The sequence below is a fragment of the Trichinella spiralis genome (genome assembly GCF_000181795.1).
Source record: "Trichinella spiralis strain ISS 195 chromosome Unknown Scfld4, whole genome shotgun sequence".
In the NCBI taxonomy this organism is placed as follows: domain Eukaryota; kingdom Metazoa; phylum Nematoda; class Enoplea; order Trichinellida; family Trichinellidae; genus Trichinella; species Trichinella spiralis.
In genome coordinates, this window is record NW_003526943.1 from 9,980,057 (window position 1) to 9,994,297 (window position 14,241).

The following is a 14,241-nucleotide window of genomic DNA, read 5'->3' on the forward strand; positions in this document are numbered from 1 at the left end:
TGTTTTCTCACACTGCACAAAGCACTTTTACACTAATGTTCACACAAAACACTACGTATATTAAAAAAAATTTTTAAACTATTATCATAATTTATATTTACAAGCTAATAATTACTTGTGATTTAAGTAAACTATCATTATTCTGAATGCAGTATTTATAATGCTTATACTTATCAACTTTTGATAATGTAATGCAGATGCTATTTACAAAGAAAACTGAAGTTCTTAAAGACTAAACATGTTTTGAATTTTATTTCTAGAAAATTGATTAAATAACAATCAAATGGGTCAGTATTATTATTTAAGCAATTACAGTACATTCTAGAGTACAAACTATATAAAGTACTGTGGTCATTCAATACTCAGTGATCATCTTCTTTCTAAAAGCCAGATTATATTACAACTGCTAACAAATGATTGGAAATTCTGTTTGCTCTGACACTGACAAGAAGCCATTACGCGATGATAGGGTGTCGCTGATAAAAGCCGCATCTTTTCTCAGCATATATTTCCAAAAGCTTAGATTGTTTTCTTAGCTCTTAAGAATATTTGACTTCTTCTAATTTTCCTAATTAAGCATCGCAGTATATATTTATGAATGATTCTTGCCTTTTCTCATTAGTATCACAGATTACTCTGAACTGATGGCTATTTCACCAGCAAGCCAGCAGCTATTATGCACAAAAAATTACCCTCTACCAGATCAATTTTATCATACATCAGATGTTTCAAAGCAGTTTACGCTGCACAGGAATTTCAAAGATTCACAAAAGCTGTCCAAAAATGTTCATTTTAATGAAGCTAATTTTTGGCAACACTGCGTTCGAGCACTTCGACTTGATTCATATTTAGGTATGATGATTTATTTATTATATATAAAGTATCGTGATTAATTTATTTCTCAACCTAATTTGTTTAACTTTTGTTTAAAAAGTAATTTCATTTATTTAAAACGGCTCAAATAGTATCAAATAAAATTTAAATGAAATGCAATAAATTCTATATCATTCCCATATTTATGATAAATTATTTTGTCAGAATTCAATTAAACTTTAATTTTTATCTAATCAATGCACAATAAAAAAACATTCGTTTCATATTGAAAATTTAAATTATCATAGGTAAAAATGGGAAATATATCTTTAACAGAAATATTTTAGAACGACAATGCAATGGCAGATCGAATGAAATTTCTATGCTTTCTCATCAAGCAAAACGACGTCCTCGTGTGTTGTTCACTCAACGACAGGTGCAGCAACTGGAAAGTCGCTTCAAACAGCAACACTATTTGACTGCTTTTGAAAGAGATGAAATGGCAAAAAAATTAAAGCTAACCAGTCATCAGGTGAAAATATGGTTTCAGAATAGACGATATAAATTCAAAAGGGTAAGGCAAGACAAGACGCTAGAATTGACAGTCAATTTTCCAAAACTGCACCACTCTTCATTGCCCCTACTTCTACAACCTGGTGAAGCGTATCAAACAAGCAAAAATCCTTTTGATTGCAGATTTTTAACATCCCAGACCGTGTCATCTCATTTTCTCATCTCATCTGCACTACCTCATTCATGCACTACTCAATGCATGCCAGTACAAAGTTCTTCATTTCCATGGCAGCAGTCTTAAAATGTTAAAGTAAATAATGGATATTTACAACAGCTTACTTAGTTCAGCATTTTGGGCAGTATTTTTTCCCACACAATTTTTACTAAAATTGCTGTAAGCGGTTTGCATCGTTTATATTATTTTACTGTAGTTACACTGCATCTGAATACTGTAGTTATGCAGCGTTTCACGAAATTGCTTTTGTTAGCACTTGAAAGTATTTATACATTTTTACAGCATTTTTATTTACTAGGTAGAAAAATAAAACAGTGAATAAATATTTTGAAAAGCAGAATAAATTTTACTCAATAATTATTTACATATTTGAATTAATGTTACTCCATGCATTAGTAATGATGTTTTTGTGCAACAAGAAAAAGTTTTTATTACTCATTCTCAACAAATTAGCAAAATTTTAAATGGAATATAAAAATTAATTTATTAAACATGTATATCTAGTTTAAAAGCTTAGAAATAATTTGTTCACTTTTTCCTTGTCACACATTAATAACTAATAATGATAATCAATTAGATGAGCCATGTTACATCACATCATTGCAGCCTAAAGTCCAACAAACTTTACTGTCATATATTTTAAAACAAAATCTTATTCAAAAAATGAACTTAAATTCACGAGATGAAAACTGCTATTAATATATTTATATGTGAGACACACAAAAACTGATTATTACTATGAGCAATGAAACATAATCAGTCACAGTTATAAAAATGTAAAGCTTATTTTTATTCTGCACTAACAGTATTAAAAATCTAAAAAATAGCTATCTTAAAATGTCAATCGATAAAAAATAATTGCATAATTAAAGGAAATCAACCCAATTAATTAATTCACAAGTTGTATGCAACAGTGACACATTCATTTAATACAAAGCAGTTTACTGCTGAGATCATAATAAAACTATGAAATAATGCAAAGAAACATTATTATGCAAAGTATCACATGTGTAAGTCGACAACGCACAATGTAAAATAGTGCAACGTGAATTTTCGTCCACCTCGAGCACAGCAGAAGCATTTTCATGTCCACAGTAATTGGGTACACTAGAAACCGTGATCAATTTTTTGTTACCAAAAAATCTATGGTAGCTAAATGAAGTTTAATTATTGATATGTACAAAAAAATTCAATAGCAACAATCAAGTAAGGTTTCCAGTATGGTTATTGCCGGGATTTACGAAATTCAGATAAGCAGGAACAACCGTAAATGACTATACTACGTAGAGCTACAATAATACTGATGCCTACTAATAACCTCTTCTTCTGTTTCCTTCATCACACGAATAATATATATAAATTTTTACTCACACGTAATAAAAACAGAGTAATACAAGGTTTCAAAAGTCAAATATTTGGGAAAACAACGAAAAAGAACACAGAATAACAAAACACAAAACTAGTCACAACACACTCAGTTCATCCATTACTGATTTTCACAAAGACAAGAAATACAGTAGGGTTCTAAATGCCATCACAGACGCACCATCATAACACTATGAAATAATGCAGCGCGGATCCAGTCCAGCACTCTCTAACATTCATTCAGTATAACACCACACAGACTTACGGCATACATCCAAAATTTTTTCACAGAGCTGTAGCCATGATTTCTACAAATTCGTTTTATATTTCAGGTGATTTCTAAATGGCTACTTTGGAAGTATACTTGATCAATTCTTCCAAATGAGTATCATTTCCAGATTGAACTTTGGTGCCATCTACCTTTATACCGTAGAACCCAATGTCACAACGTCGGCATTCACTTGCAGTTTCTTCACAAAATTCTCTGTAGCTATGATTGCTACAACTTCGTTTTGTATTCCAGGTGACTTATAAATTGCTACTTTGGAAGTATACTTGATCAATTCTTGTAAATGAGTATCTTTAACCAATGTAAATTCAAACAATCTTAAAAACAAGCCGAACGAGGAACATGTTTCACTTGAATAAACTGAATATGATTCATCGTCAACACGAAATGAAAGCTCATTTGAAGCCAGAAATTTTATCACATCAAATATCACCGTATCGTAGTAGCGGTTTTTAAACAGTTGATTTTCATTGACCAAACTTGAAGTTTCTCGATTTTCGTTCACATGCAACCTTTTTTGCTATCCATTTAGAGATTGCCCACATGTGAGCTGTTGACATTTCACGCCTTGCAAAACCATTCGATTTATCAAGTGCGCATTTCCATTTGCGGTAACCACTCTCCACTTCCAAGCACCCTGATCTAGCGCCAACACTTCTAAAAATTGAATCCAAGCCGGAAGAAATGGAAGCAGAAAAGCGCATGAAACGCAGCCATCAATCTAGTATTCTGGATTATTTAACATCTGACAATAAATAAAGACTTTGTTAACTTTTGACGAAGTGGCCATTATGAAAAGTGAAACCGTTTTTTTTCGGGTGAACCTTTAAAACCTTTGTAAGTTGCAAACTTGTCCATGTAGAACAAATTTCTCCGCGCATTGATGTTCAACTTACACAGGTTTTACCGTACTGAGATATCTCTGATAAGATACAATAATACCACCAACTGAAAGAGCTGCATTGCACAAGCTGTGGATGCTTTCTTTCCTAGAAAATGGAATAAAATTAGCAATCTTGCTTGAAGAGATACAGCAACAGATGCTTTTTGTAATTATTTTTGAAAGAGGAAAAGTGACGATTATTCCTAACAACAAAAATTTGATGATCACAGCGATAAAATTACGAATGCACTCGATAAGAAAAATAAACTGAAGATTATTCTTTATTCAGTACTGCGGTGCTACCATCGACGAACACTGGCCGTAGCAAACACTCGGGGTTTTTCATGAATGCCCCTGCCTGAATTTCTAATCGTGCGCGAAATTTAGAAAGTTGCAAAATTTTATTTTCAAACAACATCATTAACATCACATCTGTTCTAACTTTTTTCCATATACATTCAACGGTCTCGAAACTTTCAAACATATCAAACGCCCAAAAACCCCCTTGAAGTTTTATATTAAAATTTAAACATAGAAAATAAGAATCACTAAGAAATATGTTGTCAAAGTGTCTATCTAAAGTACACTTTTATGGACTTTTGTAAATGTAAATTTTAATACCCGTAAAATAATCAAATTACATCTCAGAATTAACTTTTATGCTGTACTGAACTGGTTTTTATACATTCATTCAACATAATAAAAGAAACTACTATTAATTCTATTAAAGTCTCAATTTCATTTTCTTATGAGTAAGCTTCTTCCACTGATCGGTTTGTTCGTCGGCAAGTCAAACGAATCTTAATTTCTAGTTCCGTTACTACTCAACAGCACTGCTTTTCTGAGTAAGAACGTTCTTAGGTTACGCACGTCTTTGTCAGTACCAACTTCGCGCTGTTACAGAATTATGTCTGTTCTCATTTACTTGACGTTTTAATTCTACTTCTTATACAGCATTAAACTGAATTCTGAATTATGGTAGGATGACGTTTGTTACGTAAACAACTAATCTTCATGCAACTACAAGACCAAGCTTTATTATTCAACACAATACGTACGATGCATGCAAATATCTATAACCATACACACGACCTTACCTATGCTTATATTAGAAGAACACTTGCCATAGCACATCGATATACAAAGCTGCCATATTCCATTTTATCCACCGTCTTTTTTACCGTACCCTTCTTGACACTCAAGGTTTAATTTTGATACAAAATACGATATCCAATACTTTTTATTTTTAAAAATAATGAAGTATTATTACTTATAGAATGTTTAAACCTAAATATGAATTTCTGAAATCTTGAAATCTTTGTAAAATTCTTCAACTGCCACTGTAATTAAGTAGCAAAAAAACAATAAACAGTAATATTGAAATTCAAGCACAAATAATATTTTATTCCTACTGTTCACCGCTAAAATTTATATTTTCAGACATTTTTTAACTAAAATATTGTTTGGAAATGTAAATCTGCGCCAGGATCAATTTTGCTAGAATAACAAGCCATTAATTTGTTAAAGTAATACACTGAGGCTTTTAAACAATTTTACAGTACTGCATGAGTAATTGAAATTCACGTTCAATGCATTCTGTATCGCAAAATGAACAAACAACACTAATTTTCGGAAGTTTAATAACGCCCAAAATGATAGCAAGTCATTAAGTTGTTTCACTGTAGCTTGGAGCTGCGTCGTATTGTTCATGCTACGTCATTTCTTAATGCAGCTCCTTCCTACAGATTTGAATTATGCTTAGTGCATTCAGTTTGAAGGTTTTGTTTGAGTTGAGCATGTAAATTTACTTGCCACCCACTGAAGTAGAGAGTAAATTTTTTAAAGCGAAAACATCGCAGAACAATTTCCAGAAAAGTAAAGCAACCTTATATAATAAACTGATCGTTAAAGTGAAATAAACACAAAAGTTAACTTCTGTACGCTAAATTTCATTAATTACTTTAAAATTAATAATATATTTTATTTTAATACACTTAACAATTAAATAACTTTTAAAATTATTATTAATCTTAAGGTATGTTTACTTAACAACAAAAACATCTGATAAATTAAATAAATGACGCATTTTAAAAAAAGAATTAATTTTCTTGTTTTAATAAACTTTAAACATAATTTTAGACTTTAACAGTTATAACTTTATAAACTTATGCTAAATCATCCATCAGTTTGAGTAAATATAACCTTGATTATAAATTGTTTTTACAGTATTCAGCAAACAATATTGTATACTGTCAGTTGTTGTTAGTTCTTGTTTTGTTATGCTTTGTGCTTTGGCTTTGATCACTGGAAACAGATTTGTCATTTTTATTTAGAAGAGTAGCAGGTGATATTTTTACAGCTACTTGTTCACAATTGTTGTTAGCGGGGCATTAAAACTATTTTCATTATTCTGTATTTTTAATTGTAATTGCAGTAATTTTGTCATTTTCATCTTTTCTATACATAATCTATCATATTTTGATTATTTTCTTCTAAAAATAATAATTTATTGTTTTATTTAACTGTCACTAATATTGTATTGGCTTGCTGTACTTGTATTACGTAGGACAGCTACGTTGATTGCGCACATTTTAATTGCAGTAGCTGTGAGTTTAAAGTATTTTTACATTATACTATATGATTGTTATAGATAAAGAAATATGAGTAGTGATTATCGCAGTAAAGGTTATAGTGGCGAAAGCAGTGATCGTCGTTTACATGCTGAGCATCATAATTATGATTATGCCTATGATCGACGTCACAGGTTTGTGATGTATAATGAAGAATATATTATTTATTTTATTTTATTTTATTTTATTTTATTTAAGCAGAAACCATTCCTCTCGCTATGAACGTAGTCGTAATCGCAGTCGCAGCAGCTCATCTGATTGGAGTAGATCTAGTAGGCATCGAAGTTACCGCCGCAGTCGAAGTCGTGAACACCGAAACTACGATGATAGTGACGAAGGCTATTCCAAACGTTCACCTTTTTGTGATGAAGATGTAAACTGCATCATTCTTCCCTTGTTTTGTTACACATGTTGTACAATATAAAAAGAATATAATTGTTTAACTGTGGCAAACGTATTTAAGCGAACATATGAAAGCAACAGGCCGAGATATAGATATGCCAACATTGAACCAAATAGTACACTTGTTGTAAAAGGAATTCCTCTAAGCTATAACGAAGAACTGGTAATTCTGTTTGAAAAAAAATTTTGCATTGCAAACTGGAGAAAGCTTTTTTATAGGTTCGAAATGCAGTTGTTGAAATGGGAGTGACACCGATAGATGTCAGAATATTACGAAGAAGAGAATCAGGTTATTAATTATGTTTTAGTTTATTCTTGTTTACTTATGCGTTGTTATGTATATATACATATGTGTGTGTACGTTTGTGCATGTTTGTGATTATGCATAAAAACTAATATTGTTTTATCATTAGTTATGTTATTTCAGGCGAAAGTCGTGGATTTGGGTTTATTGAATTCATGAGTATAGAAGAAGCAACTAAGTACATGGAACGTAGTCAGGTTTGACCGTATTTTTAACTTATTGTAATATTATTGCAAAATTGAACGAAGAAAAATCAGTTTTTTCGCTTTTGCGTAGAATTGCATTTTTATGAACTACTAATATGTGTGAAGTTTCAAGTTATTATACAGTCGACCCTCGACATTTGCGGTATGTGCGTTCCGGCGTTTCCGCGAATACTTACCGTCTCTATTTATAAGCTCTGCTTATGCCTTATAGACTTGCGCAGTTGCCTGAAAACTGCATGGAATATCTCAGAGCGTCTACTGATTTGCATGTTAAACATTCCATATATATTTTTTCATAATTCCATTGAATGCATACGTTTGTTCCTGTGTGCAACCTTGCCAGAAGTGGATGGACTGTCCGGTGCATTTCTTTTAAAAAACATTACTATGGAAAGTTGTCTTCCTTTTTTCATTATTTACAAAATTTGCTCGGACCCATACCATAACAAACAGAGAGGCAGCTACAGTGAATAGAAAGATCAAAGCTCAGTATAAAACAAAAACTACTGCCTAGGAAACTAGCAGTACATCAACAGTATGTAGGCATAAGCCATGGTAAACCCCTATAGCATCATGCATTACGTATTTACTCAAATTTTGCGTTATTCTCACGGTGTGTTGGACTGTGCTAGCCTGAGAGCGGACATTCTGCTCTTCCAGACATGTTTGCACCCGTTTCCAAGCTTACCATCAGTTCAAGAATCATGTGATTGCAGCTGCTTTAAACCGTTCGTTCGCAGCCTTCCTTTTTGTTTGGCCCTAATTGTTGTTTATCTTATTTATCTTTTCATTACTAGTGGTTAGTTAAGGCTCCTAGTTTGATAAAGTCGTTATCGTTACATTTGGCTTTTTGATCTACATTGTTGGCTGTTGTTATGCACGAATCCACTCGTTAATGGTCATCGACACGCTAGATATAAAGGACTCGAGTTTTCATTTACTCCGCTTTATTCAATAATATCAGTTACCTCATCACAAATCGGGCCGACTGTATTTGCATTTAAAACGTGTAAAATTTCTCTTCGATGTTGTTATTTGACAGTGAGATACAGCGCATTCAAAAGTATATGCTGCCTAAGACTTTGCGTAAGTTGTATTTTACATGTCAAGAATTTATCGTACATTTCATGATAAGTTTTATCAAACAAAAATTGCTGTAATGTTTTTGTAATTAAACATTTTATTGTAATTTTTAAGGTTATACTGCTTTTTTACGCAAGAGCCATTTTTGTTGTATTGTTTGAGACGATCGTAAAATTCACTTCTTTTTGTTTATGCCAGTTGAATTTATAATATTGCGAGCTATTTTTATAGAACTTGTAATTAATTGTTTTTATTGTACAGTATGAAAACAGTTTAATTTAAAAATATTGCAAATAGCATATTGCTTGTGCAACTGTATTTATTTTACGTGACGATATTTAGCGATTAAACGAAACTTAAAATTTTATACGCCATTTTCTAGTGGAAAATTTGTTCACTCTATTTATTAAATTGAATAATGCGTAATGAAGGTAAAGCAAATGGAAATGGCATTTGCTCTTCAGTTCAACAAAATAACTCTAACATTTAGAGAATGTGAAGTAGTAGCAATGCGAGATGTTAACTGCGTACGTATTTAGGGGTTTCTTGAAGTCAATGGACGCCGGATGGCCGAAGTTCAGTACAGTATTAATAAGAACACATATCCGTCAGCTACATTCGTGACTAGTCAGAGAGGCGGAGATTGGATCTGTGGAAAAGTAATAGTTGTGATTCATGATTTGCAAGAATATAATTTCTTCGATCATGTTTTCAGTGCACTACAAATAACTTCAAGAAACGGGATCACTGTTTCAAGTGTGGTGTCAGGAGAGAAGATTCAGATCCAGTATGCGGTGATGGAATTAATGAGATTGGTGTCATGCCCTGTGACAGTGAGTGTTGTTGCATTATTTATTTATTATTTATCAACAGTCATCTTTATTTGTAAAAATTTTGCACAATAGCTCTGCTATTTCGAAATCTACCCTACAGTCTTGACGAAGTGAAATTGACCGATCACTTGAATCGGACATGTGCAATGACCATTCAGCAGGTGCTAATTGCCAGGAACGTGGAGAATGGTTTCTCTAGGGGTTACGCCTACGTACAAATGACAAGCGTAAATGATGCCGCACAACTGCTTACAACACTGACGGCAGTTTCAAAATTGATTATTGATGGACGAGAAAGTATGCGATTGCTTTCATCTTATTAATCAAATTGTTAACGCTTTTTGTTTAATTCAATTTCTATCTTAGTTTTGGTTTCCTATTCGAAAATCCCGCTTTGTACAGTTATTGCGGAAACTGCGTTAACTCGTGGCGGTTCAAATTTGAATGTAATTTTTGATTGAATTTATTATATAATATATAATTTTGTTCAGTAATATTTATTTTCAGCCTGGTAATTCGAATTACTTCAGTTCCGGTGGAACTGCTGACAAGGCGGACATGTTGATTAGTCAAAGTAATTCGGACGCATGCAAACCATCTTTACCACTTAAATTTATATACTTATATTATTTTTTCTTGAACAGTTTTTCATTATTCCAGTGAAAGAGGAGGGGAGATAATAATTTTTTTTGTTTTTTTGTGATGAGAGTTGAAAGAATTAGAGGTAAATTGGAGCGTATTCTTTAATAGTTGGAATTATTGAATTTGCATCAGCGTGACAGACAGGCAGACAGACAGATTGTTTTAAGCAAAACTGAAAAACAATTACAAATGGTATGGCGCATGAAAATGAGGACGATGGTTACGGCGTTGTACCACTGATGCTTTTCGTCGCAGTTGCTTTTCTCACTGTTTTGAGGATTTTTTAAGCACCAAAAAAATATTTTTTCAACGTATATTTTGGAAAAAAGAAAATAAAATCAACTTTGAGAGGGTATTGATGATTTGAATTTTAATGCATAATTTTCACCATTCCAGCTGATTACACCAACGCCGCTGCAGCTGTTGCGCAGAGTGCTATTAAAAAGGCGCAAGTATTACGGCAGGCAGTTACGCAGGTTTGAATTTCTTTGTTTTCTTTTTCTCATATTCGCAATTAATTAATTATTTATTCGTGTGAATAATTTATGCAGGTTACCAGTGCCGCTTTGCTCGAAAGTGGTGCGGAATATAAGCTTCAAAATACGGCTGTACTGATGGCAGGAGGAGGTACGCAAAATGAAATTGGAAACTTGTCGAAAAATGTCCCGTCAGAAGAGTCCAGTGTTGTTGTACCCCAGTCGTCGGATGTTTCCCTTGGAACGGTGGACACTGCTTACGGAAAATTGCAACGATATCGTACGTCAATTTGTAGTTTGCAGGCATTTGCTAACATTGCCAAGCTACACCGCACAAGTTGTTGTATTTAATTGATCTGTTTTATTATTAAATTCAAACAGAAAGAATATTTATTTCACTTTTATACCTAGTAGGGATACTAGGAGAATGTGATTTGGCAAGCAATAACTGAGAAGGCTTCTTTTTCTTCATGTTATTATTATATATGAAATTTACATGAACAATTGTTTGTTTCAGCTGCCCCAAATGTCAGTCAATTTCAGTATGATCAAACCAGTGGATATTATTACGATCCAACTACTGGTTTGTATTATGATTCGAATAGCCAGGTTTTTACTCATTTGTTTCAAATACATTGCCGCTTCGATGTGACAGTGGGCTGTTTCATTGAACTATTTCGTTTTAGTATTTTTACAACAATACAACGCAGCAGTTTCTTTACTGGGATAGTAGTTATCAGACGTATTTGCCGGTAGTGTCGTCGCAGGGTGAAGATGTTGGCGTTGGGGAAGAGTCGTCGACAACGAAAGACAAGAAAACTGCCAAGCCGAAGCAGGAAAAAGTGAAAGTAGCCAAAAAAATACAGAAAGATATGGAAAAATGGGCGAAGGCGCTGAATCATCGCAAGGAGGCTGTTTCGACGACGTCATCGTCGTCGTCGTCTTCGACGAAAGTTGTTGCTGCACCGGAAGTGGAAGCGGCAGCAGTAGCAGCTAATTTGACAATATCCGCCGGCACGGTTGGTGCGGATGTTGTTGCCGACGACGTCGTTGCACAGAGCTCGTCCGCGGCCAATGCTGCGTACACGATGCTCGAACGGACCGTGGTCGCTTGCTTTGTTCTTCTATATTTAAAAATTTTCAATTGTCCACATTTTGTTTTTCGACGGAACGTTATTTTTTTACAATTGGGATATTTTTTCTTTTATAGGCGGATCCTGAATTTCAGCTTGATCATCATCAGGTGATGGTGATACAACACGGCGCGAATGTGACCACTAGTGACGTGGAAAATCCGCCTAAAAAATCCACATCCGTAGAATTGAATTTTTTAAAGGAGCCGGACGTGGACTGGGAAAAATTGGTCTGTCTTCTGTGCAGGAGGCAATTTCCAACCAAAGATATGTTGGAAAAACATCAACGGTTGTCCGAAATGCACAAGGTAAACAAACAAACAAACAACCAACAACGGTTGACTGTTTATCCAGCTCATCGTCTAGCGCCTGTTGCTTGATTGATTGGTTTGTGATTATTAAAAAAAAAGAAATGTTGTGTTACAATCATCAAAATCAGTGAGAGTGATGGTTTGATTCTCGAATGGAAAGTGTGTTGTAGAGCAATTTGGCGGAAAAGCAAGGAAAGCTTAACAAGTCGCGGCAGTTGTCTGCCAGCTCGGCCGGCACTACTCAATACCGGGATCGTGCAAGTGAACGACGTGCGAAATTCGGCCTGGACGATCAGCCACACCCAAACAAATTGAAAGAGAAATTCTTGGAATCTTTGGAATGGTAGCGGTCGATTATTTTAAACGCTCTTTGGCTGGGGGCGCGTTGTCGCGCCCCGTGCAGGAATTTTAATATGATACCCCTCAGATGACGATGTTTTCTTGCTTTTTTTCTCATTTAGCACAGCCGTGGCCACTCACAAGCCAGCTGTTGAAAGCATTGGCTCTAGATTGATGAGAAATATGGGCTGGAAAGAAGGACAAGGATTGGGAAAATCCAATCAAGGCATCACCAATCCAATTGAAGTAAGCATACGTTGCCGCTTGTGTTTTTTTGCACATAACCTCTCACACCAAGCTTTGTTGTTGTTGCTGTTTTCTCTAATTTTATCCCTCTTTTTTTCTAGTCTGAGAGGCGTGTCCAAGGTGCCGGCTTAGGGGCTCCTGGTTCCGTTTACAAAGCCAACGCCGGGGCCAGTTATAAAGAGCACGTGAAAGCGGCACTGCGGCAGAAGTTTTTCGAAAATCGATGAATTTTTTTTGTTTTGTTCCAATTCAAATTTTAGGTATCTACCAATTTGAGAGAGAGAGAGAGAGAAAAAAAAGAGATGCCCATTTGAGCTTTAAAAAATAAAATGGGCAATTTTTGATGTGTGTGTTATTAGCTTTTTTTTTCTTTTTCTTTTCCCTTTTCTACTACTGCTGCTTAAAAAGTGGATTCAATTGAATAAATATAAAAAATAAAAGCTTGATTAGATGAGGAAATTTTGATATTTCAATTTCAATCATTATACCTACAAAAATCATATACGAGATTCCACGTTTGACAGAGAATGAAAATTGCAAACAAAATTGATATCGCCTTTTCCAATGCAATGCAATATGAAAATGTTTTACAATTTTAAAGTTGTTTGCTTTAATGCAATTAGCTGTACTTTAAAATATAATAGTTGACTTTGCAATGAAATGAAATAAATCATTACACCGACGGCGACTAAAACTGCTTCTAGGTGAGATATCTTTTACAGATGGCAATTTTGAAAATTTCAAATTTGTCTACAGTGTTCTTTGATTTGAAATTTAATTATTCATTTAAGAATAATGTCCGCAACGAGAAAAGTGATTTTGGATAAAGAACAAATTCCCGTTAATAAAATGCTATTCTGCTCGTTGTGCAAGGGAAAATTGTACGCGCCAAGTGCTTACGAAGTGAACGGAAGAATTTTTCACACGTCCTGTGTTGTGTGCTTCAACTGTCGCCAAGATGCCAGTGAAAGTTGCCATACCGTCGGAAGGGGAATTTTCTGTACAAATTGTTACCAAGAAATTTACTCGCCCATTTGTTTCCAATGCTCCAATCCAATACTGAACAACCAGGGCGTCATCGTCCACAACTGCGTCTACCACACCGAATGTTTGAAATGTCCCTACTGTAACAAGCGAATTGTGCTTGGTGAAGAGGTAACCGTGATTAAATTCAATTTTTAAATTTTTTCAATTCTAAATTATTCGTTTTTTATGCAAATTTTATTCAATTCAAAATAGTTTATTTAAATATTTCATTAATATTTCATGTAATGAAAATTGTTCTTTTTTTTCTTTTATCAAAATGTAAAATAATTTAAACCAAATGTTTAAAATTTGATCAAATTCTAATATTTTTTTTAGATTACAAAAAATAACCACTGGAAATTAAAATGTGAATCGTGTGAAAAATTCGTCACCGCGAAAATTCCCTTTCAATAGAAAATCAAGAAGAATACCAAGAAATCACAAATAATTTTGTTTGGAAAATGCTTTTTTTAACATCATTTTTATTTTTGTTTTTTTTAATTTTAAAAGAA

General features: G+C 33.7%; 2 protein-coding genes across 2 annotated transcripts; both read left to right on the forward strand.

Annotated features, from left to right (window-relative positions):
• Positions 1-644: 644 nt before the first annotated feature.
• Positions 645-1,627, forward strand: Tsp_06234 (homeobox protein Nkx-2.5). Its single transcript, XM_003378230.1, is given in 3 exon segments — positions 645-852; positions 1,161-1,345; positions 1,364-1,627. 3 exon segments carry the CDS (start codon positions 645-647, stop codon positions 1,625-1,627), a joined length of 657 nt encoding a protein of 218 aa, XP_003378278.1.
• Positions 1,628-6,758: 5,131 nt separating this feature from the next.
• On the forward strand, positions 6,759-12,930 carry Tsp_06233 (RNA-binding protein 5). The gene is made up of 15 exons (XM_003378231.1): positions 6,759-6,862; positions 7,212-7,293; positions 7,350-7,419; positions 7,558-7,631; positions 9,155-9,250; positions 9,439-9,556; positions 9,629-9,853; positions 10,595-10,674; positions 10,750-10,954; positions 11,192-11,283; positions 11,361-11,693; positions 11,885-12,115; positions 12,289-12,461; positions 12,580-12,703; positions 12,805-12,930. The coding sequence occupies exons 1-15, from the start codon at positions 6,759-6,761 to the stop codon at positions 12,928-12,930; spliced, it is 2,133 nt and encodes a 710-aa protein (XP_003378279.1).
• Positions 12,931-14,241: the final 1,311 nt, after the last annotated feature.